This window comes from Peromyscus eremicus, chromosome 7 (genome assembly GCF_949786415.1).
Source record: "Peromyscus eremicus chromosome 7, PerEre_H2_v1, whole genome shotgun sequence".
Lineage (NCBI taxonomy): Eukaryota > Metazoa > Chordata > Mammalia > Rodentia > Cricetidae > Peromyscus > Peromyscus eremicus.
In genome coordinates this window covers 70,102,376-70,129,104 of record NC_081422.1, presented here as the reverse complement: position 1 = coordinate 70,129,104, position 26,729 = coordinate 70,102,376, and the positions used below count along the sequence as shown (strand labels likewise).

Sequence of the window (26,729 nt, the reverse complement as noted above, 5' to 3'; positions counted from 1 at the left end):
TCCTCAGCCAGGTAAGCTTTTCTCAGTTCTGGATTGGTGGTGCACACTTTAATCGCAGCCCTTGGGAAGCAAAAGAAAGCAAGCCTCTTGAATTTGAGGCCATCATGTCTACATAGTAAGTTTCAGGACAACTAGTTCTCTGGAGACACTCAAACATGGCACGATCAGCAGACCAAGAATTTGTTGCTAGATAGATTGTAGGCTCTAGAGAAGAACCCACTACTCTTCTTCCGGTAAAATGGACATATTATTAAACTGTCTCCTAACGACTTATCTTTATACCCACAGGTTAACGCATCTGTCAACCCTCACAAGGAAAACTGTATTTTCAGTTGATGGTGATTGACAAAGAGACTCCAACTGGTCAACATGTAGAGAATAAGAGATTGCAGAAGGCTCACACCTAAATGAGATACCTAGATCGAATCTCCTGCGCTAAACCTCAGGGATTACTACAGAAGAGAGAAAGGAAAGAGTGTAAAAGCCAGAGGCGGCAAATAACCATATGAAAACAGTGTCTTCGGGACACAACAAGACAGCTGCACGTATGAACCCACAGCAGTTGTGACAGCATGCACACACACACACACACACACACACACACACACACACACACACACACCTTGTGAGCTCAAGTCAGACCGAATCTCAGCATGTGAGGGGAAGTCAGGCACCAAGTCTGCCCCTCATAGAAGGGCTGCTGGAATCCCACCACTAGCCGAGGAGCTACTGGCAGCTAGTGGGAAAAGGAGAATCAGTTTTCTCCAAGAGTGTAGCTGTTTGTATGTCAACCACGGTCCAGTAGAAGGTCAAGCATTCAAGTATATATGAACAGCAGATATTGGATTTGATGTGTGAGACAGATGACAGACAGACACAGACAGAGAGACAGAGAGAGACAGAGACAGAAGAGACACAAAGTTAGATGGGTAAGGAAGGAGGCATGGATCCTGGAAGATTTGGGTGAGGAGTGAATATGACTAAAACACATTATACAAAATTATCAAAGAATACACACACACACACACACACACACACACACACACACACACACACACAGAGAGTTATATTCCTTTTCTTTCCAACCATTAAATGAAAGATACATGATTAGGCCATCTTTTAAGTCCACCTACACCAACAGAGTCCCTTCAAATTGTACCCCAAAAAGGCAGTAACTGCTTGAACATGTCAGTAGCAGAATAAACATCACCTGTATATCCACTTCACCTCAAATCCAAATGTGTGTCAGTAACCTGACTGTATTCTAGATGATACCCAGCTGCACACCCCATGCAATAACTCAAATATTTTAATATAGCGATTATCACCACTGTATTTTCCCTTTCTAAGTTAAATGGTAAATGATTTATCCATTCGATCTGTATTTATCATGATATTGCTGAATGTAAGGCACGTTTCTGGGGACTGGGATGACAGCAATCAATACAATGAGCCTATCTTTATGGGATTCATATTCCACTGTAGACAACTGTATTTCAATGGTTAACAGTTGATGAGTACAGATGTTGTGTTGACTAGTGCCAGCCTCTGTGTATATGTACATGCACACATATACATACACATACAGAGGTATGCAAAGGCATAAGGAGTAATATGAGTGCTATTTCAGGTAAGGTGATCAAGGAAGAACTCTGAGGTAATGTGATCTAATCAGAACACTGCTTACTCAATACAGATGGCAGGTGCATAGGTCCCAAGAAGGGGAGTGGTTGGCTTCTTGAAGAATATCTCAGTGAGCACACTTGGAGCTGTGGTCCATCAGCAGAGTTGAGAGAAAAGATAAGAGTGCTACCCAGAATCTAGATCACTTGCAGAACACGGTAAGGAGTTTGGAGGATTTTATGTTTTTCATGATCAAATATTCTTAAACCAATTAATTGATCTGGGAACAGACTCACAGTCTGCATTCACTCCTTATTAACCTGTGCTTTCTCTACACCTATTTTAAACCATGGGGACCAAAAGTAAGTGAAAATAATCTCAAATCTCTCTTGGAAACCAGGAGAACAGAACTATTTCCATCTACTCTTGACAATCTACTCATTCACAAAGTCTACATTCAAATTACATTTCTGGTGAAATATGTCTCTTCTTGAATGTGTAGTCAAACTTTCAAACCTTTTGCCTACATGTTATTTGTCAAGGTCTCTTAGGGCTCTATTTTTATTTTGAACTGGAGCAGAACTTTGGATTTATCTTTAAAAGTTGTTTATTCTTTCTGAATGATTGGGATTCAAATGCCAGGTGTCATCTGCTAGCCTGGATCAAGCTAGAAATATAATTATACATTATTACATGTTACATATAAGTATATTGTATAATATGTGTTACACACTTGTATTATGTATATACATAATACTAAGTATGTATGTATATACATAATACTAAGAGAACATGTTTCAATCCCATTTCCTCATTAGTTGTATAATACTGGCTTGTCCAAACTGCAAATTCCTCACAGTGAACTTGTATTATGGGGTTTGCAATGGTTTAAATAAGATACATACACAGCCATTATGAATGTATGGATCACAGCAGACATCTGGAAAGTCATAGTTATTCCCAGTTGTTTTAACTTCATGATAAAAGATGCACTTCTCAGGAGAAATTCCCTGTCTCTTTTTTCCATACAATCCTTACAACAAGAGCACCATGTCATGGAATTTTTTACTACTGTGTTTTGCTTGCTTTGTTATTTCAATGGAATAAGGAAAAGGAGCTATTTATCAGTTTGTTTAGGTTTTTTCCTTAAATTTTCTTTCCCCATCCTGAGCAGCTAAACAGGTCTTTGGGCTGTATCTTTTAGGGGATGCTTGTGTTTTATGACAGAAAACAGAAGTTGCTTGTAAAAACGAAACAAAACAAAAATCAAACAAACAAAAAACTTCTGGCATGTCTTAGGACAGATTGTGCTATATACACACATTGGGGGAGGGGGGAGCTGGCTAATGGTGTTAAGGGAGACTGGAAGGAACAGTAAGCAGAGCCTCCACCCTGGGAGCCCAGCAGGGTCGTTTTCTTCCTGGAGGTGGGCTACAGTTCTGGAAGTGGTATGGAAAGGGAAACAGTTACCACTGGGGCACCACTGGAGAGAAGGGCAGCAGAGGACTCTGTGGGCTTAGGGTACAGAGAGGATGACATGTTTCCTACAAAAGTCAGGAATGAACGGTCTTCTAAAAGTTGAGGCTTTTAAGAAGTACATTTCATTACAACAATATCGCAAATGCGTGACTCTGTAATAGTTTCAGTAAACTCAAAGAGTAGTTGAACCTCAATTTTCCATGTATATCACCAATGACATGAACAAACCAAAAAAGCCATTTATCCTTAGGTACCAACCACTTAACAGTTTAACAGTTTAGAATCTCTTTTCAATTATATTTCTAGCTATCTTCACTGTATAGAAATGAATCCAACTCAGAAAGCATGATATATAAAATCGTGCTGTGTGAATATTAGGTGCTTGGTAAAAAGAAATCAAAATTATAAAAGGAAAGCATGCAAAAATATGTAGAATTTACACAATATCCAAAATAAAGAAATTTGTACAGATATTTTAATAACATTCATTTATAATGATATAGATACATCTATATGCCATTTGGAAAAATAATCTAAAAACTAAAGAAATAAAATAGAAGGCATTACTTCCCATAGGCTAAACTAAAAAGGATTTTGGTTCACTGTTCTTAGACATCTTGAGATTATTTGCAAAATATTCATAAGTCATTTATGTGCCTCAACAATAGGTTACATATGTCTATTATATCCTTTTGTTAAGTTTGTTAATTTACATAACTATATATTTAGTAGACAACATCTCTACTTTATGTTCACGCCATTTGTTTTTGAGACAGGTTTTACATTGCCCAGGCTTGCCTCCTACTTACTGTGGAGCCCAGGCTGAACTTGATTCTCCTTCTTTTAACACTCAAGCCCTGAGATTATAAGATTGAGCCACATGCATACCTACAAGTATTCTCTAAATATTTTTACTCAAATCAGTTCTTGACTTTGGCCTTTTGTTCACTTTTTCCTGGGGAGAAAATTATTTAGTAGTGATGTAGTCAAACCTAACCTATTAGGATAACTTTACCCTTTCTGTTAGCAGCTCATCCTTATTCCAGTGAACACTCTAAAACAAGAGTGATTCATTTAAATAATAAACACCTAATTTCTCTTTAGTGGTAAGCATGACCTATTGCACAGTCATTTCTGTATGTGCTAGCATTTCTTTCCTGGACACACACATACACACACCCTGGTTCATGACTATCCTATTGTACCCAAATGTTACACTGCATATGCTGCAATGAAGTTGTAAGACTTTGTAACACTCGGTAGAGTTTTACAACAGTCTACGTTAAGATTTGTATCGAGTTCTCCCACTTAAGAATTGTTCTAATTTCAAAAATGAATGTTTCATCAGACACACTCTGATTGTTAAAATGCCTGCTGTTATTATGGTTTGGAATGTATATACATATACTTATATGTATGTAATAACAATTAGCAACCAAAAAGGCAGAAGGGGCATGAATTTAAAGGAGAGCAGGAAGGAGAGTATGGGAGGGTTTGGAAGGAGGAAAGGGAAGGGAGAAATGTTTCAATCAAATTATAATCTCAAAGATAAAAAAATAAATAAATAAATATCTACTGTTAATTTATGATATCTCCTCTGCCGTCAACCAATTTGGAGTTTTACTGAATGTCATTACTTTTCTACTAAGATCACTGTGGGTAGGAGGTTAACCTATGAGCCACTCTCAGTCTGGAAAAGAGGTCTGTTTTCTGTAGAGAGTTTAAAAACAAGAACATGAGCAATTATATTCACTCTGCTTTTTATCGTTATCATGCCTCAGAAACTCTGGACAATGTCAGTGATAAAACATCCCTTCCAGTAAAAATAAATGTGTTGGTACAAGTTCAAAAATTGCCAATTGGCACATTTTTATCATTTTTCTTTTAATGAGCATTGCATTCTGTGGAAACATACAATCCAGCACAATGACACAACGAACAGTGAAGAATTTAAGCACAATTATACCTTTTTGTAACAATCATGTTAGCCATTGTTTATATCAAATCAACCAGCAATATAAAGAAGCCAAAAATTCCAGATAATTATGAAATTATAAACAAATATAATAAAAATCTTATTATGAATTGTCTAGTGGGGTTATTTTAGTAGAATATTTTCAAATGTGAAAACTTGGAAGTTTCTAGAAGCAATTAAAAAAAAATAAAGTCAGGGACTGGAGAGACAGCGCCACTATTAGAAGCACATGCTGCTTTTGCAGAGGTCCTGAGTTTGGTTCTCAGAACCCATACCATAGTGAAAATGACCATCCTACCAAAATCAACCTACAGATCCAGTGCAATCCCCACCAAAATTCCAACACAGTTCTTCACAGATCAGGAAAGGACCATTTTCAGCTTCATATGGAAACAAAAACAAAAAACAAAACAGGATAGCTAAAACAATCCTCTATAACAAAAGAACTGTTGGAGGTTATCACCAACCCCAGTTTCAAGTGGTACTGCAGAGCTATAGTAATAATAACAGCAAGACATTGGCACAGGAACGGATACAATGATCAACTGAGTCAAATTGAAAACCCATAAATGAATCCTATATTGACACCTAATTTTTTATAAAGAAGCCTGAAATACACAATGGAAAAAAAGACAATATCTTCAACAAATAGTTCTGGTCAAACTGGATGGCTGCATGTAGAAGAATGCAAAATAGATCCAGATTCATCATCCTGCAGAAAACTCAAGTCTAAGTGGATCAAAGACCTCAATTTAAAACCAAATACACTGAACTTGATAGAAGAGAAAGTGGGGAATAGCCTTGAACTCACTGGCACAGGAAAAGATTTTCTGAACAGAACCCTGTTAGCACAGACACTGAGATCAACAATTAACAAATGGGACCTCATGAAACTGAAAATCTGTGGTACAGCAAAGTCACTGTTATTCAGATGAAGTAGCAGCCTACAGAATGGGAAAAGATTTTACCAATTACACGTGCAATAGAGGACTAATATCCAAAATACATAAAGAACTCAAAAAACTAAATATCAAGAAAACAAGTAACCCAATTGAATAATGGGGTACAGATATAAATAGAGACTTCTCAAGAGAGGAAACTTAAATGGCTGAGAAACACTTAAAGAAATGTTGGACATCCTGAGTCATCAGAAAAATGCAAATCAAAACTACTTTGAGATTTTCATATAACACCCATCAGAATGGCAAAGATCAATAAAACAAATGACAGATGGCTCAGGCTGGTGAGGACAGGAAATACATGGAACACTCATCCATTGCTGGTGGGAATGTAAACTTGTACAGCCACTATGGAAATCAGTGAGATGCTTCCTCTGGAAGATGTGCATAGTGCTACCTCAAGATCCAGCTATACCACTCTTGGGCATGTACCCAAAGGATGCTTCATTCTGCTATGGAGACACCGCTGAGCCATGTTCATTGCTTCTCTATTCATAATAGCCAGAAATTGGGAACAACTTAGATATCCTTCAGGAGAAAAATGGATAAAAATATGTAGTACATTTATACAATGGAGTATTAATCAGCGGCTGAAAAAGATGAAATTTGCAGGTAAATGGATGAAACTAGAAAAAAATCATTCTGAGTACGTTAACCCAGAAAGAAAAGCATGGTATGTATTCACTTATGTGTGGGTATTAGCTGTTCAGTCATTGATAACCCAGCTACAATCCGTAGAACCACAGAGGTTAGGTATAGAATAAGGGACTTGGGGTGTGGACAGATTGATCTCCCTAGGAAAGGAAAATAGAACAGATAGTCATGGATGGATGGGTAGGATGAAGTGGAGAGGGGAAGGGGAGATGTGGACCAGGAGGGAATGCTAGAAGACAGCTAAAGCTAAGTCCTATTTGAGGGGTAGTATAGAAACCTAATACAGTAGAAGCTTTCTAAAATATGCATAAATGAAATCTCCAAATAATGGGAGAAACAGAGGCCAAACTGGACATTTCTTGTCACCAGATGAAGCTTCCAGTTGCTGGGATTGGATTACATCTAACTGAGTTGTTGGCCAAATGGGTCCCATGGGAACCCCTAAACAACTTAGGCTGTTTCCAAGACTATAGTTTTCTCTCCACAGACAGCAAGACCCCATTGATGAAGATAACACTTATACAATTAATTGAACATGGAGAAGTTGACCAGTGCCTATATAGAGACTTCAGACCTACGTACTGCCACCTTTGGCACAGGAAGGTACTCCGCATGCTACCAAAGGAGAAATGTAAACACAAACCCTTTAATCTACAATGTTGTCTTGCTTGCAAGGTATGCAAGTACAATGGTGGTATAAAGCTTGAACAAGTAACCAACCAATATCTGATTTGACTTAAGTCCTATTCCATAAGATGGAACCTGTCTTAGTTAGGGTTTCTATTGCTATGACAAAACACAATGACAAAAAGCAAGTTAGGAAGAAAAGGGTTTATTTATTTGGCTTACACTTCCACATTACTGTTCATCACTGAAGGAAGTCAGGACAGGAACTCAAACATGGCAGGAACCTGGAGGCAGGAGCAGAGGCAAAGGCCATTGAGGGGAGCTGCTAACTGGCTTGCTTCCCATGGCTTGCTCAGTCTGTTTTCTTATAGAACCCAGGACTAATAGCCCAAGGATGGCACCACCCACCATGGGCTGGACTCTCCCCACCATTGATCACTAAAAGAGAAGATGCCTTACAACTGGATCTCATCAAGACATTTCCTCAACTGAGGCTCCTTCCTCTGATGACTCTAGCTTGTATCAAGTTGATACAAAACCAGTCAGTACAGAACCCATATCCAACATGGCTTAGATGACCAAGAAACTGAGACTAGATAGCTCATGGACATAGGGTAACCAAATACTACTGTTCAAAAAGTGAAATAGCAAGCCGGGTGGTGGTGGCACATGCCTTTATTCCCAGCACTCATGAGGCAGAGGCAGGCAGATCTCTGTGAGTTCAAGGCCAGCCTGGGCTACAGAGTGAGTTCCAGGAAAGGCGCCAAAGCTGCACAGAGAAACCTTGTCTCAAAAAACCAAAAAAATAAATAAGTAAAATAAAATAGCAGTAAAACGACTCTTATTGACATTGTGCTGTACTCATAGATCAGTGCGTAGCTCAGCAGTCATCAGAGCAGCTTCCTCCTGCAGCAGATGGGAACAAATACGGAGACCCATGCCAGACATTATGCAGAGAGTGAGAGACCTTGGAATACTCTGCCTTAAACAGGATGTCTCTGTCAAATCTCTCCCCTCAGGGATAAGAGATCCCTGCAGAAGAGGAAACAGAAAGTATGAAAGAGCCAGAGGGGATGAAGGACACCAAGAAAACAAGGCCCTCTGAATCAACACGATCCAGGCACATATGAACTCACAAGAGACTGAGGCCTAATGCACGGGGCCTGCACAGGACTGCACCAGATGTGGTCCTAGAACTGAAAGGAGAAGTAGACACAGGCCCCCATCCCATCCAGAAGCTATCTCCAATTGATAACTCCTTGGAGAGAAAAAATTAGTTTCCTCCAAGGAAATCCTACTGAGGAAACAAGCTACTCTTAAGCATAGGCTGCATGCCCAGCAGTAGCTGGCCCGCAGATTGAACTCAACAGCGTCTATGAAGGTTCTTTGTCTCATGCTGTCATGGCATAGCTTCCCCCCTTTTTTAAAGTTTATCTTAGTATCTTTTATTTCTATTTTATTTCTATAATTTTTTCTTCTCTCTTTGTGTGTATAGTATGCCTTCCAGTTTACTGGGGTTTTTTTTGTTTGTTTTTGTTTTTTTTTGTTTTGTTTTGTTTTGTTTTTCGAGACAGGGTTTCTCTGTGTAGCTTTGCGCAGTTTACTGTTTTTTATGGGATTCCTGAGTGTGTGAATGAGTAGGTCTGTTTCTCGTGCCTTCTCTTGGACTCTTTTTCCTTCTGTTAGTTTGTTTTGTCCAATTCCAATGTGTTAGTTTTTGTTTTATCTTATTATATTTTATTTTAGTTATTTAAAAATGAATTTAAAAAGCAGACAGAAGTTTACTTGATGAGCAGAGAGAACTACACCTACCTGTGGGTATAGGGATAGTGTTTAGAATGTAGCAAGGGCTTACCCCATTTAATAAAGTATGTTCTCCTTCAAGATCCTCCTGGCGCTCTTCTAAAAGCAGAGATTACTCATCTGGTTCTCAGACACTTAGTTAAAAGTGGATACATTTTTTAAATGTTGGTAAATTAACAAATACATTTTTTTATTCTCCCTGCTTGCTAATGAGAGTTAAGGGCAATTAGGTGAATCTTCTTTATGCACTTTGTTTTGGAAAATATTTTTATTCCAGAAATATTTTCTTTAGGAAATAAATTAATTACCCTAAATCTCAGCCTTTAGTTAATAAAATGTGTGAGGGACCAAAAAAAAAGCAGTTAGCATTTGTACAACACAGGGGTAATAAGCTAGCTAACAACCCACTTTGCATATTCATGACATTCACTCTGTAACGACTACAAATCAAGTGATATTTACCAAGTGTACAGTTGTCAGTGTTGCCTACAACACAGAGGTAGTCACTTCAGCCATAACCAGTGGGTGAGACCAGGCCTGTCTGTTTCTATTTGAAACAGGAATTCCCTAATTTATAGATACCCATTGTCTTCCATTTCTGCTTCCACTCCAGCAGGTTTCTCATGAGATTCACCGGTCCGTGTGGATCTGAGAAGCTGAAACAACTCGGGGATCTTTAGCTGCAGACCAACTCTTCTTGTGTGGCCTTTTGTGCCAGCCAACGAAGTGGGACCCATCCAGCCACTAACTGATTTATTCCTTCCTCCCACTCTCCAGCCAGTCCTTCAAGGCCAATTTACTGTTTGCAATTCTGACATCCTAGCTGTTTCCTGTTTTGCCAAATGTTACTCCTTCACGCCAGGTTTGTCAGAATCAACAACACAGATCAATCATAGTTTCCATCCCTTGTAACTGGCAGGTTATACTGTGTTACAAGGAGACTGGTACCCTCAGTCTGGCTACAGAGTACTTATTTTCTTCTGCTTTATGACCAGCTGCTTCCTTCAGAAGGCTACAGTCACGTAATCCCTTAATCAAAAGTCTACACGAGTTGGACTTCAAGACTGGTAAATTCATTATTAAAGACTTTTTTCCTAAAACATTTTACATTGTATTTTAATATTTTATGCCTTTACTGATGTGTTGAAAACATTCCATATCCAGTAAACAATAGCATTGGAATGTACATGGAACTTTGCAGAGGTAAAGCAATACTCCCACACAGCCATCCCACTAGCCTTAGCAAAGGCAGGGCAACACAACAGTCAACTGTCTGAGCTCTCACTCTAGTGGGTCCTATTATAAGACGTAGGATTTGCAACACGTGACTTAATGTCACAGACTCTCACAATCAGTTACACCTATTACAAGGCAAGGAACGCTTGCTGTATACTTAAGACAACGGATATGTGTCTGAGAGAGCAGAAATCAATAAAAATCATTACGTTCTGCTTCTGCTATTTCAATTTGATAGTCTGGTATTTTGTAGTGAATTATTATGTCAGCACCAACAACTGGGGTGTCGCCCTACAACTGAGGCAGGAAATCGCTGAGTGGATAAAGGTCATTACCACTAAACATGATTACCTGAATTTGGTTCCCAGGTTCAAGGTTTCCCACTTGAGAAAAGAGTATTCACACACAGAAAGAAAGAAAGAAAGAAAGAAAGAAAGAAAGAAAGAAAGAAAGAAAGAAAGAAAGAAAGAAAGAAAGAAAGAAAGAGAGAAAGAGAGGGAGGGAGTAAGGGAGGGAGGGAGGGAGGGAGGGAGGGAGGGAGGGAGGGAGGGAGGGAGGAAGGAAGGAAGGAAAAAGAAGTAAAACAGGAAAAATATCTACAAGTTGCTGGTATTTTATTCCACGACAATAATCAACTGTTGGTAAAGAAAAAGACAGTCATAGAATACTGTCAATTTTTCTTAACTATTAACTAGTAGTTACTGTCCATGTCCCAGTAGCATGAGCAGATTCAAGAAAGTACGGGAAGCATCCTTATGCCAATTCTTGGATTTTTTTTTTTTTTTTTTTTTTTTGCTTTACAAGTTGTGAAATGTATTTCCACTGACTCATTGTAAACTGAAACTGTATCAGATTCATGGTATAAAGTACAAAATAAACATTGAGCATAATTTAGTTAACAATAGAAAGCAGGTAAAACGCTTAATCAAATACAACTAAACAAGAAAGGTAGACCTAAAGGCCAAGACATAGACAGATCAAACAACTAAGTTCTGAAAACTTAGATGTTCTTTTACCCTTATTTCCTGAGGACAACACATATAACTTGTGAGTACTTGAACTGTACACATCTGGAATGTCCAGTTAGGATCCACCGTGAAGTGTAAACCTGCTAAGATACTTCCCTCAACTCTGCTGCAACACAGTTCCACCCCTGCTTCTTGTTCTTTCTACTGAAAGGCCTCCTTAGGTTTTGTTCAAGATAACACACTTAGGTAAAAAGGGCTGAGGTTTGAAAAATATTTTTTTATGCACAAGAGGTTAACTCAAGCTAGTTATTTAAATAACAATACACCCTTTTACAGGTTTGCTAGTATGCTTTGTTTTACTCAATGTTGGATTTATTTAAACATTTAATATGGAAGAGATAAAATTTTAATGTTGAATATGTAGTCTTTGTACTTTAAGATATTTATTAAAGATTCAGGATAGTTATTTTTAGCTATTTTTAGGATTTTTATCAAATCTATATTTTTCCACTCAATGTATTATGAAATATTGAGTCAATATAAATATTATGATCTAAATTCATATACTTCATGTATAGCCTTTTGGGTAATTTGAGGAGAAACTTGTAAATTCTCAACCTGTTTTAAATATTATAACAGTTATTGTAACAGACTAACCAAGACCTAGCTGTTATCTGGGGAAAAAATTAGTCCAAACAAATAATCTAACAAAGTCACAAAATTTAAGGCTGAATTCTAAACAGAACAAATTTTCAATAAGGATAAAATGACAATGAGAATCCCCTGAATGAGAAAGCATAAATTCAAACTTAATCTGAATTACAGACAACACCAAAGCCTCCAGGATTTCATGATTAGTTGAGCACAGTAGCTTTCCTTCTTGAAACTCAGGAGTTTGTTCACCTAAAATTTCATCATGAGAGCCAGGCAGTGGTGGCACACGCCTTTAATCCCAGCACTCAGGAGGGAGAGCCAGGTGGATCTCTGTGAGTTCGAGGCCAGCTTGGGCTACAGAGTTCCAGGAAAGGCGCAAAAGCTACACAGAGAAACCCTGTCTTGAAAAACCAAAAAGAAAGAAAGAAAGAAAGAAAGAAAGAAAGAAAGAAAGAAAGAAAGAAAGAAAGAAAGAAAGAAAGAAAGAAAGAAAAGTTTCAATGAGCCTGTCATAAAACTCAAGATCAAAAAAACAAATTGACTTATGAATATATACATAAAAAAACTGCCTATTTTTCCCCCGCCTTCAAAGGGCCATTTAAAGAATGTCCATTTTCTCTCAATCAAGTATCTTCCAGTTGTATAACTTCAGCCTGTATTCTTCCCTCTTCTTCATAATCTCTCAGCTAAACTAAAATCATACAATAGCTCCAGAAATGTGACAAAGGTCATGTGAAAAGCACCTATCAGACGCTTATCACAGAATCCATCACGGTGGGGCCTCAGAGGGGAGTGCCTCAGTAGGTCTCCTGAAAGAGTTGGCTGACTTCCTTGGAACACAGGACTCCTATTGGTTAGTGTGGCAAATACAGTGTATGAGAGGAAGGTTTGTTTTGACTCGTGGTTTGAAGAGACACAGTTGTTCCATCACGGTTAAGGATGGTTTGAGAGCAGACAGCATCCTCATTGCAGAGTGGGTGTCGGCTTCTTTTCTCGCCCCAGCTAGGAAGCAGAGAGGCTTTGCTGGAGAGGGATTGGAATAATCCTCAGTGTTCACTCTTAGCAAGATTCTTCCTCCAATCAGGCCTCTTATCTAAACTAGCCACACCCCCAACCCAGCACTCGCAGCGAGGGAGCAAGCCCTCAAGCACATGAGCCCTTGGTCTCACTTCCCATCAAACCGTAACAGTTCAGCATGAAGACAGTCAAGAGAACTTGAGGCTTCGATTTTGTTTTTCTCTGAATAGAGAAAAAGTTACATGAGTCTTTCAAATTTTCCCTGATGCATCTACTTGCCAAAGCATGGTGGACTGTGGATTTCTGTTAGCCTTAGACTCCTCGGGGTCTATTCTAATGATAGTAACAGTAGAGGATGTTCATTGACTGTGTACCTTATGCAGGTTCACAGGCCTGTGACCGTACGTGATTAAATCCAAATTACAACTGTCTCCTATGATCTCTGCTTGAAAGTATTAAAAACAGTTATAATAAAGTGAAATGGTTTGCTCAAGGATATGCAGCTTTCAAAGTCAAAGCTGGTATACTAACAGTCTCCACAAAGCCCTCACTCTTGAACCCTATTGGCAGCCAAAGGAGGGATAAAACAACCTCTCCTCCTTCTTCTCAAAGAGTACATCTAAGGAATATTAGCTGGCCCACCCCACTTGCATCCAGTTTATTAACATGATTATTTGCATAAAGTTCAAGTTGAACTGTCTTTTGTTTGTTTGTTTGTTTGTTTTTGAGACAGGGTTTCTCTGTGTAGCTTTGGTGCCTGTCCAGGATCTCACTCTGCAGACCAGGCTGGCCTGGAACTCACAGAGATTCTCCTGGCTCTGCCTCCCAAGTACTGGGATTAAAGGCGTGTGCCACCTCCGCCCAGCCAGTTGAACTGTCTTTTACTGCACATTTAATAATGAAAGAAAATATAAAATTTGGGGCTGGGTAGACGCCTCAGCACTTAAAAGCATTTGTTGCTCCTGAAGAAGTCCAGGTTTAATTCCCAGCACCCACATGGCAGCTAAGAATTGTCTGGAACTCCAGTTTCAGAGGATCTGACTCTCTAATGGTTTCCTCGGGCACCACATGCACACGGTATACAGACACACATGCAGGCAGAACACCCATAAAAGAAAAGTAAATATATCTTTTTTAAGAAAGAAATATAAAAACTTAAGAAGTAAAAGAATAATACCTAATAAATTTGAAGAACTATCCTGGGAATGAGCATTCTCTAGTCAGGGTTCCTCTGATTCAAGGAGAGGAAGGTAGTTTTGGCCTCAAGGCTCAGGGGTTGATTATTTATGAGAAATGCACAACTGAAATGCCTGCTGTTCTACTAAATTCTACTTCTGTGACTCAAAAAAATTCTACCTGGGGAGAGTGGAGGTAGCAAGCAGGAAAGACAATAATCCCAATTTACCCTACCATAACATTATGTTTCTTTGCAACATTAATTGTGGAATGTGAATGCTACATGTGAGAATATTATATGATTGCACTCAGAATTCAAACACTAACGCCCAGATATGAATCATTTTAAAACAGCGGCTTAAGGAAAACCTTTAAAAGGAAAATGTGCTGCTCTCCACTCTTGTCCTCCCTGACTGCTGGTCCTCGAGTGTGCTTGGGACTCAATCTGTTGCCTGTGTATCACAGTGGCTTCCTAAAATTGCTATTTCTCTTTCTTTAGCAGTTTTGGGGATTTCCCATGATTGATCTTTTTTAAAAATTCGATTTGTTCTAAAGTAGCTTTAATGTTGAAATCGGCATCCTATATACAATTTACAGATTTTTTTCTCCTCCTCTCCCCCCGGAATGGGACGGTTGCTTTCATCAGTTTATTTTCAACTCCTGAAATAATTCTCCCAAGAGAATATATGATTCCCCGTTTAAAATCCGTTAAGTTAATAATAAAGAAAAAAAATTCAACATGTATGTAACTTAAATTGAAAGTAAAGTAATTCTAGAAGTCGATGGACCAAGCTTCCAATCATTGGTTTATTCATTTGTGTATAACATTTCTAGTGTGGGCCTCAAGATTGGCTATTTTCCACATTTTGCTGTTCTGCCCTTGGCGTCATGAGGATTTCGGGGGCTGCCCGTGGATTCTGTGGCTACCAGTGAGGAGCATGAACGGGAACCATGGCTAAGAATACAGTCTAGGAATTCACTGCTTGCTTTCCTTCCCTGCTGAACATCTGGGGATCGATCGGCTAGATGGCATTTTTGTTCCCAAGGTTACAGTGCTTCTCAAGGTACCTTTCCTATATATCTGTCTAGCAAGTGTTCTGGTAGCAATTTTTATTACACGCCTAAGAGGAATGAAAAGCCCTCGGCTGGGCTGGGCTACTGAACTATCGCCTACACTTTGCGGAGAAGATCTGACTACAACAATGTAAATAGTAATCAAATTTTCCTCCAATGATTCAGCTTACAAGTGTTTCCTCTTTTCTTCTGGGACGCTGAAGAAACACTGGGTTAATACAGGGATAAATAGGGAGTGGTTCTTTCTGCTAACCCTGGTAAGTAAAGGCCATAGGCAAGCCCAGGGTTGCGGGTGTAGGCGAGAAGGGCCCCGGGCCAACTAGGGCTTTTCTTTGATCTCATGTTCCTCTGGCTCCATCTTTGAATTGCTAGCCATTTTTAGACAAGGGCTCCCAGTTTTAATCTCACACTGGGGTTCAAAGATTTTGTAGTCACTCCTATAAATCTGCTATCGATGCCAAGCGCAAACTGCAACCCTAATAACAATCGCAGATGCTCCGCCAGGCCCCAACGCAGTAGTTCTCAACCTGGGGGTCACGCCCCCTTTGTGGTGACTTATATATCAGATATCCTGCTTATCGGATATTTACATTGTGATTCATCACAGTAGCAAAATTGTAATTATGAAGTAGTGATGAAATAATTTTATGGGGGGGGGGGGTCACCACAACATGAGGAACTGTATCAAAGGTTAACAGCATCGGGAAGGTTGAGAACCACAGCTAACGTCTTTTAAACACTATTCTTGAAGCTGTATACACAGTAATTCATTTTATCCTTTAACATTCAGTGATAGGGACAGAGCCACAGAGAACTCAACCAACTTGCTCAAGGCTACACGGCCTGCCAGCTTGAATTCCAGATGAGGCTGCCTAGCTTCCTTGATGCCGGGTATCCCCGGTGATGGAATTATAGAAAAGACAACACTTACATTTAAGTTACAAACGAACCTTAAAAACATTAACCTACCACTGACTGACATTCTGGAAGGACTGTGTTTCCTACCCGGAAAGGCTAAGGACAGAGTCATAACCGTGAAAGAAACCTGAGCTTCTCTTAAAATAATACTGTGATCATTATTGAAGGGTCTTGAGAAAGTTACAAAACTTCATGTTTTTCTTGTTCTGACACATCCAGTAGTAACAAATAAAATCCAAATATGATTTCACAGCGCTTGATCATGACTCTCTTAAGGTATACACTCACATATATATAAACACTTATTTATTTGGGTGTGTGTGTGTGTGTGGTTTGTGCATGTGTGCCACAGCATGTGGAGATCAGGGGACAATTTAAAGGAGTCACTTCTCTCTTTCTACCATGTGGATTGCAGAGATGGAACTCAGCTTGTCAGGCTTGGTAGCAACTGCCCAAACATAAATAAGTATATATATATAAAATATATATATATATATGTGTATATACATATTTATTTCTAGGAAACCCATTCAATATTAACAAGTTGTTAACACCTCATTCTAATAATTAATTAAATAAACACAATATCTAAGCTATACTTTAATTATATTCAATTTGTTTCTAAAACATGGAATTATTTCTTGCAATAAGAGAACCTTTAATATCCACTGCTTATGAAAAGGAAGACGAAAGTACTTATGAAGACAAGGATACCGTTATCTTAGAAATTATAGACTTGCAAGGTCTTACTTTAACTTCTATGATACCTATTTTAAACCCCACATGGCTTGTTATCTAAGTGTCACATAATATTTATTTAGCTCTTTGCCCTCTGGGCAGAGAACAATGCACTCTTTGGATATATTGTCATTGTTAGCTTCTTCTCTTCCAAAAGTACTAAACATTACTCTTATTAATCTACAAATATCTTTTCCCCACATTTTAAACAGTTTACATTAATAGACTTTTTTCTTTTTTTTTAATTATAATCTGTCCACCACTGTTCGAACAACTCTCATACAAATTACAAAGATGACTACTTGGTTATGTGGATTATTTTAAACATTTCTCGGGGGTGGTAGGGGGCAGATAAATCTTCCCATCATTATTTTTAATCTTACTGTCAAACTTTGTGAGCTGAACCTTAAACATCCCAACCTCACAACAGGAAAATAAGCCCCTTTCCCCTCCAAATGAATGAGCCTCTTGACAAGGCCGTTGGCTTTAAAGGCTATCTTAGCCACGGGTATTATTTTAAGAGATGAGCAAAGGGGCAAACCCACAGCCTGGCTCGTAAAATATGAACGGAAGGTGCAAAGAAGACCTCATAAATACTGCTTAGAACAAGGGATTCATTGTTTCCCTCCAGTCCTGGGAGTGGCTCCTGTGATCTCAACCCCTGTCTGTGCATTAGGGAAGCCTCTTCCTTTGACCTGTGGTTTGTTGTTTTTTTTTTTAAGCCAAACTACTACGTTATTTACGACTGCACATAGTAGCTGCTCTGTGTGTTCCTTGTGCACATATACTGAGACATATACTTTCTTTTCCCCAAGTCAGTATTTCAATGCAGAAGGCTGAAAGGGCTTTTTGCTAGAGCTGATGTCACTGGGGATGTTAAATTAGCTTTTGTGCCAGCATGAGGTAGACTGAGGATTTCCCAGCACATTCTCCACCTGCACACCTCAAAGACCAGCTTTGAATAACTACCTCATTTGCTGTCTTTTTAAAGTACTTTTAAGAAGTATTTTATTTCTTTAACAGCCTTATCTACATTGTTTTAATCTAGCCCATTATCACCTCTTGAGAATTTAATAAAGAAAATAATTTCTTAATATTAGCAGTGTTGGTCTTAAAGACAATATAAAGAAAAGCTGGGTGGGAATTGAATGCTCAATTAGTTTTGTTCAGTACTGGAGTCTTTTCAACCTTTTACGATTTAATTCTTTCCTTTTAAATTTTAATCATCTTTCAGGATAGTAAAGTCAAAAAATCAATTAAGTTTTGTCAAAGGGATCCTCAAGTAGAGTAGATAAGAGGACGGCGGGGAGAGATGGGGTGTCAGGGAAACCACTGCAGAGGACTTCAGAAGTCAGCGAATTCTGGTGCCCTGGGGTGCTCTCCTCCCCATGGGTGGAGGCTGCAACTGGCACATCCTTACCTTTCCCTTCTCCACTACTGAGGGAACAGGAGGCTGCACCTAGATTCTCAAACTGGAACTAATTGATTTTCAACTAATCTAAGCCTTTAGTTATAAAGAAAGTAGGACCAAAGGCAACTCCCAGGAAGGGTGGGAGCAATAAAGACAGCCAAGAAAGCCTGGGGCTCCAGAAACTACAAAACTAAACAGGGGAGAATTAAAAGTGTTGGGGTTGGGATGGGGGGGGGGGGGGAGTGTGTAATTACAGGCAGTGAGAGGGTGAGGAGCTAGTGGCGGTGCTTGGGGCCTGTCCAATTCCTTCCAGCTATATGTCCATTCCTTCCTAAGTCCCAAGTTACTTCTCATTAGGCTTTTGAAACTATTTTGTAAGTGACCATTAAGATATAAATTTTTTTATTAAACTGTGTTTATAGTAACCTCCCTCCGGGAGCTGCCCCAGTCATTTGGCAATGAAACAGCTTTAAGAATCACAGTCTAGTTGTCTTGATTATAAATGAGAGTGATTATTGATGAAGAGGGAAAAGGTTTTCATCCTTAGCAATAATTTTCCCCTTCAAACAGAGGGGAAAATTTTTTAAAGAATGATTGTTGTTTTTGCCCAGTATCTGTATTTCTTATTTCAGACATAACCCATGGATATGTGCTACAATGTCTTTCAACCCATCACTCATATTTTTAAAAAAATTGCATGTGTTTATGGATGTGTTTATATTCCACCTGTTAATAATGCTGTTGGAGAGACTCCACACCATAGGCAGCATCTTTACAGAGATCTATATACAAGTCCCTCTCCACTGAGCATATGAGTTGGCCAAAAACAACAATAAATACCAATGATGACTTGCAAAGCTGTCGATTGAGGACATAAGCATTATCTTTTTTCCAATAACAGGGAGTTTATTGATTTTAAGAAAGGATCCTTAATTTAATGTTCCCTGTATTGCTCCTTCCATACTAGCATGTTATAAATCATGAAAATGTTCAATGTTGCATCTATATACATTATACTTACACATTAATATATATTCTTAAAATGTATCTACAAAGAATTTGAAATCAATGCAGCAATGACCCAAAAACTACTAATAAACACAGATGTCAGTTTTTGCTTTCAGAAAAATATATGTAGGCAATGAATAACACAAGTTTCCCGTTTTTTATGATTTGCTCTAAAATATTTAGTTTTGTATCATTAATTAAATGAAACATTGTTATCTAATTTTTAAATAATTTTAGAACTATCCTACAGGCATATGTCCCAAGACAGGAATTGTACTTAAATATTAAAGGTGTATAATCTAATTGTGCATTTGTATAAGTACTTCATACACAAACCAAGTAAATATTTAGGAAAAATAGACATAAAAAGTATAAAAAAAGAAAACTTACCAGGAAGATATTTTTGTCCCCCACAAAATTAGGTGGTATCAATTCAACAAAATTTTGGCTGATATTCAGCAGTTTGAGGATAGGGGGTTAATCTGCAAAACTCTCTTACTGTAACAGAAACTAAATTTGGCCTAACAAGTTATTAAAAATAATTTAAAAGTAGAATAGCGAGTGAGCTTGGTTTATATTTAGATGCTTACATATCCTAAGTGCTGTTACTAACATTTCATTTTTAACTTTTAGTAAATTAAAATATTTTTTTCACTTATGAAAACAATACTAATTCACAAGAAATTTTTAAAAATAAATATTGTGTTGGATATGATTCTGGATCTGAGTTAAGTTAAATTAGTTATGAGAAATGTTGCAGATGCCATTCACATCCTGATACACCCAGGTGGCTTCCTCAGAACACGCCCCCTACTGCTACTAACTGGACTCATTTACACTTAGTTTCCACAACATAGGCATTTTTTCAGATACTAAAGAAAGGAATTTCTCTTGAGCTTTGTAACAGCGTGAAACACAATGCAGGTAATATATGCTGGTGAATTACACCAAAAGCACTGGGATTTTTTGTTCACTTTATAATGATACTCTACACTTAGATTTCTGAATATGCTTTGGGTTTTTTTTAATGTGTAGAAGATATATGGAAGTAAGCTTTATACTAAGTAGTGATTGGCCATAAAGTTCGGTTATATTAGTAGGCATGTTTTAAGAGCAATAAAATTGTAGCTCAATTTTACTTCAAGACAACTACAAGAAATTCACCCAGGATCAGAAGTCATTTTCTAGTAATTTCTTATGAGATATTTATTTGGGGATTATTAATTTTTTTAAAAAATGTATGATTTGTTATTGAGAAAAACATTACTAATCACCTGTTTAAGCATGATCAAAATAAGGTTTCTGAAGTTTAAATCTAATATTATTCCCCTAGAATAAAATAAATAATTGTGTTGATAAGAGCATATAAACAGCTGTGCCATCACACTATAACCAACACGAGAAAAATACCATTAATTTAAAAGCAAAACTATTACTTAATGATAAAACAGGGTTCTAGTAATCATTGAATAAATTGTTTTCTGTTTGCTTTATTTTTTTATTTTATCTATATTTATAAAAAGTAATGGCATACAACTTCAAAAATCTAATTTTTTTCTAAAATAACAGTAGATACCTATTACAAATGATCAAAAGATACAGTTTAATGAAATATATTAAGACAGATTCATGACTGAGCTATTATTGCTTAATCACAAATTCTCTTTTGTCATGTTTTAGCTGACCTAAGCAAATAACCAAAGTTGGTCTAATACTTTATATTTGTTTCTCTAAAGTGAACAAATCACTAAAATAATTTAAAAGTAAAAATTATGGGGTTTGCTTTGTACTTAGATGTTTACATGGTCTAAATCCCTGTAAGATGTCTACATCTAAATAGAGTGATTTCAGTGATTCACATTTAGTTATGCTGAGCAAAAGTCGTTCTGTAGATATTAATGTGGATCCTTGAATAAAAAAGCTGAAAAGTAAAATGTTCTACAAAGAATATTTTCATTCCCCTTGTACTAAGAAGAAGCAATCAAACAAATTTAGAATTACATTCTATTTGAAAGCTCTCACTGAGACCTGCTAATTATATGTACAAAAGAAAATGCCACCAGAAAGAGCTGCAGAGCACCTGACATGCCATAGATGATAGCTTTCTAAGCTCAGTACTAAGAGCTTTGTCCCTGGTAACACAAAACATATGATTTAGTAAGCCCCTTATCCTTCGTGCCAGGATTACTAAGAGTAAATGACCACAGCATATTAAGAAACATACATTACCAACTTGGCCACAGGTCACCAAGATTCGTTGCTATCTGACTTTTCAAAAAGTATTTCCTTTGAGATAGTATACAAGGATATTTTTTACTAGGTGTAGAGTAAGATATTTTGAAATCAACCCAGATTGCATTTTAATCTAAAATTTTTAAAGGTATTGCTTTATAGGGACCTTGATTCTTTAAAGTTTATTAAATTTGCTGGTTAAATTTTAAGTCTTAAAACTAAATTATGTTTAATGTTACTTTCCTTTAAACGTCTAAAGACAGTCAATTCCTCTTTAGTTTCTACCAAACTATTTTAAGTTAAAACAGCCCTTGTAAAACCATTTGAAGTAGGTAGACCATGTAATATTCTTGTGAGAGGGAATACTAGGCAGTGATCTGCCATTTGAGATTGTCAATATTTAAAAACTACCATGAAGCCCCAGCACCAATTGAAGTATAATTTTAAAACCTGTTCCTTAATACCCTTGTTGATAGTTATAGAAATTTATCAATTAAATATTTTTATCTCAAGGAAGAATTTGGTATAGATAAATACCATCAAAACAAGTTTTATATTTATCTTGCCTGTGTCAAAAATCAACTAAGTATGACTACATTTTAATCATTACACTTAAGGAAGGAATGGTTCAATTAGATCGAGACTTCTTTTCTAAGCTGTTTTTTCATTGAACTCCCTTGATTGCTAATATTTTACAGCTTCATTTGATCTTGGTTAATTTAATTTAAAGATTTTTTTTTACAATAACTTCTTCCCCTAGATGAGATTTTTTTAAGTAGCATATGAATATGTATTCACATGCTCTTTAAATTACTAACAAAAAATGGTTTGGAAAGTTACTTTTATTTTCCCATACATAATACGGGTTTCTTCATTCCTTCCTTTCTTTTTTCCTTTTCGCCCAAAGCATTGCTATCCTTATAAATTTCCCTTTTTATAATATTGCCTTTTATGCACATCTTTAAATTAAATTTTAACAAGCTCTCAAAGGACCAAATTCTACACAAATTGTGACTGTTTAATTTTAGCTATCCATGTTAAATATATGTAACTCTGTAGCCTAAAGCAAAACCTTGTATCACTGTAAAAAATGAAACAGAAGTTATTGAGGGGAGTTTTATACAATGAATATATAAACATGGCCACCTACCAAGAAGCTTCTTTACCATTAGAAAAAAAAAAAAAAAAAACACTTTATAGTAATACAGATGAACAAACAAACGAACAACATACCTAAATTGACAAAGCTCATGACCATGTCAGCATCGTTCAGAAAGTTGGTATCGTGTAGGCTGGCGAGAGGGGGGCTCTGGGTAGTGAGAGGAATCCTTGGAGATAACTGCACACGGTGAGCATACCCATTGGGAGAGGCTGGGTACCCCTTTCTTGCCTCCTTGGCCTCTCCTGCCAGGGATACCCTCACCAAGTATTCCGACTCTTCAGGATTCTCCTCGCTGGCCATGGCATTGTACAGATCCAGCATAAAGAGGGGTGCAGAAGATGCCTGTTTTCCAGGTGAGAACGGCCTGGGTCTGTGAGGCAAACCCAAAATAGAGAGAATTTCCCTCTGTATTTCCCGTCTTTCATGGTTCCGCAGTCTTCTATAAATAAAACTGGAGTGAACATGATTGTCTCCCAAACCTCCTTTTGCACAACCCACTTGAACCCAGCTGCTCCAGAGGAAGCCCACAATACCCCTAAGTAAAAATACAGTCCAACGCATTTTTGTACAAAAAGCAAAAGTCGGTATTTTTAATCCTTCTTGTGCACTTGAAAATAATAATGATCCAGGTTCCTTGGAGGTACGCTTTTCCAGTAGCTGTAAAGCTGTAAAAACAAATTTACCTATTCTTCATGACAGTGATATTTCTGAACACATCAGCCTCACTCCATTTTCTTCTCCTGTTTTAAATATTTTAAAATACGTCAAGAGTAGTTATTTCTAAGAAAGTTGAAATTCAGATTTCAAATTATCCACAGTTGTTAAGAACTCTTGCAGTATTGATGTAGCAAAAGCTGGCTAAAATTATTTGATCAAATAACCTATGCATTCCTATGTGAATTTATGATAATCAGGCCTTTGGTATTTGAACTGACGAAAGCTGGTCTTCTGATAAACTGTAGCTCCCAAGTTCTCTTCACTGGCTCTGACTTCTTCTCACTGCTTGAACTCTTTCCAAGACAAATCCTGAGGTCAGAATCACAGATCTACGCTGATCTGCACCTTGCTGTTGGAATTATATTTGTCCGGCAGCCTAGTGATAACTTGAACATCTCTTGTATGGTCTCAGTGTAAAACAAGACCCAAGGTTATACTGTTCAAGTAAATGTGTTTCCCTGAGTTTACTTGAAATCCTTCCTGTAAATCCATTCAATCTTTTCTCCTTCTTACAGTTAATTCCACCTCCAGCAGGCACAAATATACCAGCCCTCTTCAAGAGAGATCTAAGGAGAAATGTAAGCACAACCCTGCTGGGAAAGAAGAGGCTTCTCATTGTAATTTGAAACTGGTAAAGCAAAAAGAAGTTAACCCTTTTGCTACCAGAAAAGCCTCCATTTTCGCAATTTTAGAACCATGCATGTAACATACAACAGTGATATGTGGGGTGTACAAGTTCCAGGGAGGGGAAAAGCTAGTTTTCAAGTAGCAGACTGAAAACTTTGCCACCCTTCCATACAGAAGTGTTTTAGGTCTTTAGTGGAATGCATTTAATACACTTCTGTATTAAGTCTCAGGTTGTAGCAAGTTAACTTGGTATGTCTCTGTTCCATACTTCAGATTGTTTCAGCTCTTGAAAGTCATTACAATTTACTTCCTTAAAAACTGAAAGGACAAAATTTAAAATTGGAATAAATTTACTGATTCTTATTTGCGACCAGTTATTTTAAAGCAAAAACGTAGACAATGAATTATTAACAAATATATTCTACTCCAAAAAAAAAAAAAAAAGAGTAGTTATAATAATTCCGGGATGGGAATTAGATAGGTCCTATTTAACTGTCTATAGAAAAGATTTAAGCAGAAATATATATTTATTTCCGATTAAATCAATGGTTGAAATAGAAATATCTAATATATAGTCTAATCATTCTTAACTTTTTCCTCATTACCACTGAAATGCATGCATAGTTACAATGAGATATTTATACGAAGTGTACTCAGTACTTTAAGTTGCGCAAATAAACACCAGTTGTACTAAAGATCAAATGCCCTGCGTAACGACACAGATTAAAGTGGAATTCCTGAACTTTGGTGGGTAGAATAGAGAAAGTGTGCACCTTTGTAGCATGCCATACCTAATCTGAGAAATGAGCAGAGTGTGTGTTTATCCTTAATGGTTAATGCCTTTAAAATTTGGAAGTCTGCAACATTTCTCTGCCTGCTATAATTTTCTTCTCAGGCACACATTTAGCCTTAGCGTTTACAGAGCTTTCATTGTCTGGGACAGCTTTCCGATAGCAAGGTAAATGTATCGAGTGAATTCTAGAACTGTGGTGAAATTTTAATGTTTTTTTTTTTTTCTTTGCCTAGAGGTGTCTAGTTTCTTGTTTAATTTCTTTTAGCATATTCCCTCTGCATGAATAAAACAGTCTTATTTCGCGTGGTCTTCAGCTCACTGGTAAGTGCAAGACACTGACAGGGCTTCTGAATCTGACTACATACGTCATTTCTCTGGTACAGACTCACTAGGAAAACTTGACAGTGCAGCTGAACATTTGCCTCACTGAAAGTTCTGCGTCATCACAGGACGCCACAGCAGTCATAGCAGCAGCCCAGATCCTGACACACAGGCATTGTTGTAAAAAGAGACGTCACGAGGAAAGGAAGCCATGAAGACTTGCAGTGACCAGATCCCATTATAATAAGCAGTAGTTTGAACTGCTAAAACTCCTGAGATTATTTGCTTTAGCATCCAAACCAAACAGCAAATTCTGGTCATCAGTACAGATTCAGATAGATTACTCCTTTGTGCTTATAAAACATACTACAGATCAAGTAGGCTATGATTTTCCTCACTGTTTTAAAATACATTTCAAAGCTGTGAATTTGCTTTATGATTTTACAGAGTAAAGTCAGCTGCACTAAAAGAACAATTCCTATTACATATGTTTTGATTTTTTTCCCTAAGATACAAAAAATAAAAATAAGACTAGATGTCACAAGCCTCAAAATCTTTTCCTGAGCCATAATTTATAATACCAATCAGGATAATTATAATTTAATGGTTTACCCAGGCATACAGCCTTCCAAGTATTGGCATTAAGTTGTTAACAGGCTTGGTCAGATTTCAGTATCTACTCTATCCCTACCTCCCTTCCAATACAGACTAGACTTAGCCCACATTCATTTTTCAAAAGATCAGTAAGAGGAGAAAAATAAAACATATCCTAAGACTAAACAGGAAGTCCTAGCTACTATATGAAAAGTTAGAATCATTTTCAACTGAAAGTAAATGTGTTTTTACCACATCTCCATACCGGGATAGATTTAGACCTAAGCGTTTGAGAGCAACTTGAAAGATAAAGTAGATTTTTATGCCTGCAAACTAGAAAGGATCCACATTTCTGAGTACATAGGATACAAGGGACTGGACATGCTGTATCGTCACACACAGGAAAGAAGTAAGATTAGGAGACAGACCTAGCTCATCACAAGAGTTATTCTTAACAATCACCAAGAGGCACTTTCACAAAAACCCACTCCCTCCCGTGCTGCTTTGGAACAGCCAAGCAGCCTCTCCACAGGTCACTTTGGAAGTTTCTTTTCCCGTGGAAATCTGATGCCTTTGTCTCTGGATCTGTGAAGCAATCATACCCAGTTTACCAATCTCAGCTTTCCCAGTTTCTCAAAAGAAACTTATTCAATGAATAGGGGAAGCATTTGTAAATCTTTTTTTGTTTTAGAACTTGCTTCTCATCTCTCTTGAGCTTGGGTTATTGTCATTTTGATGTAGAAACACAGCAGTATCTGGAAGGGGTAAAGTCGGCAGGTATCTATAAGACCATTTAAGTGGCTGGTGGAACTGGCAGCAAAGAGAATTCTGGGAAGGCATCTACAAGAGTCCATTGTGTCCAGAGGAGGGCAGAGTGATGGTGCAAAACCGCTCTTGGACAGGTTTTGGTTTGTTGGGGGGGGGGGGTTGTTTTTGTTGTTGTTTGTTTGTTTGTTTGTTTGG

The 26,729-nt window shown here is 37.6% G+C and overlaps 1 protein-coding gene across 2 annotated transcripts in view; it reads right to left on the bottom strand.

The window, feature by feature from the left end:
* The window catches only part of Bmp5 (bone morphogenetic protein 5), a 121,879-nt gene extending 98,604 nt beyond the window's left edge, over positions 1-23,275 (bottom strand). For both annotated transcript variants that reach the window (XM_059267015.1, XM_059267016.1), the window contains exon 1: positions 22,786-23,275. In XM_059267015.1, the coding sequence (XP_059122998.1) occupies positions 22,786-23,275 (490 nt within the window). The remainder of the gene's footprint in view (positions 1-22,785) is intronic.
* Between the last annotated feature and the right edge of the window lie 3,454 nt (positions 23,276-26,729).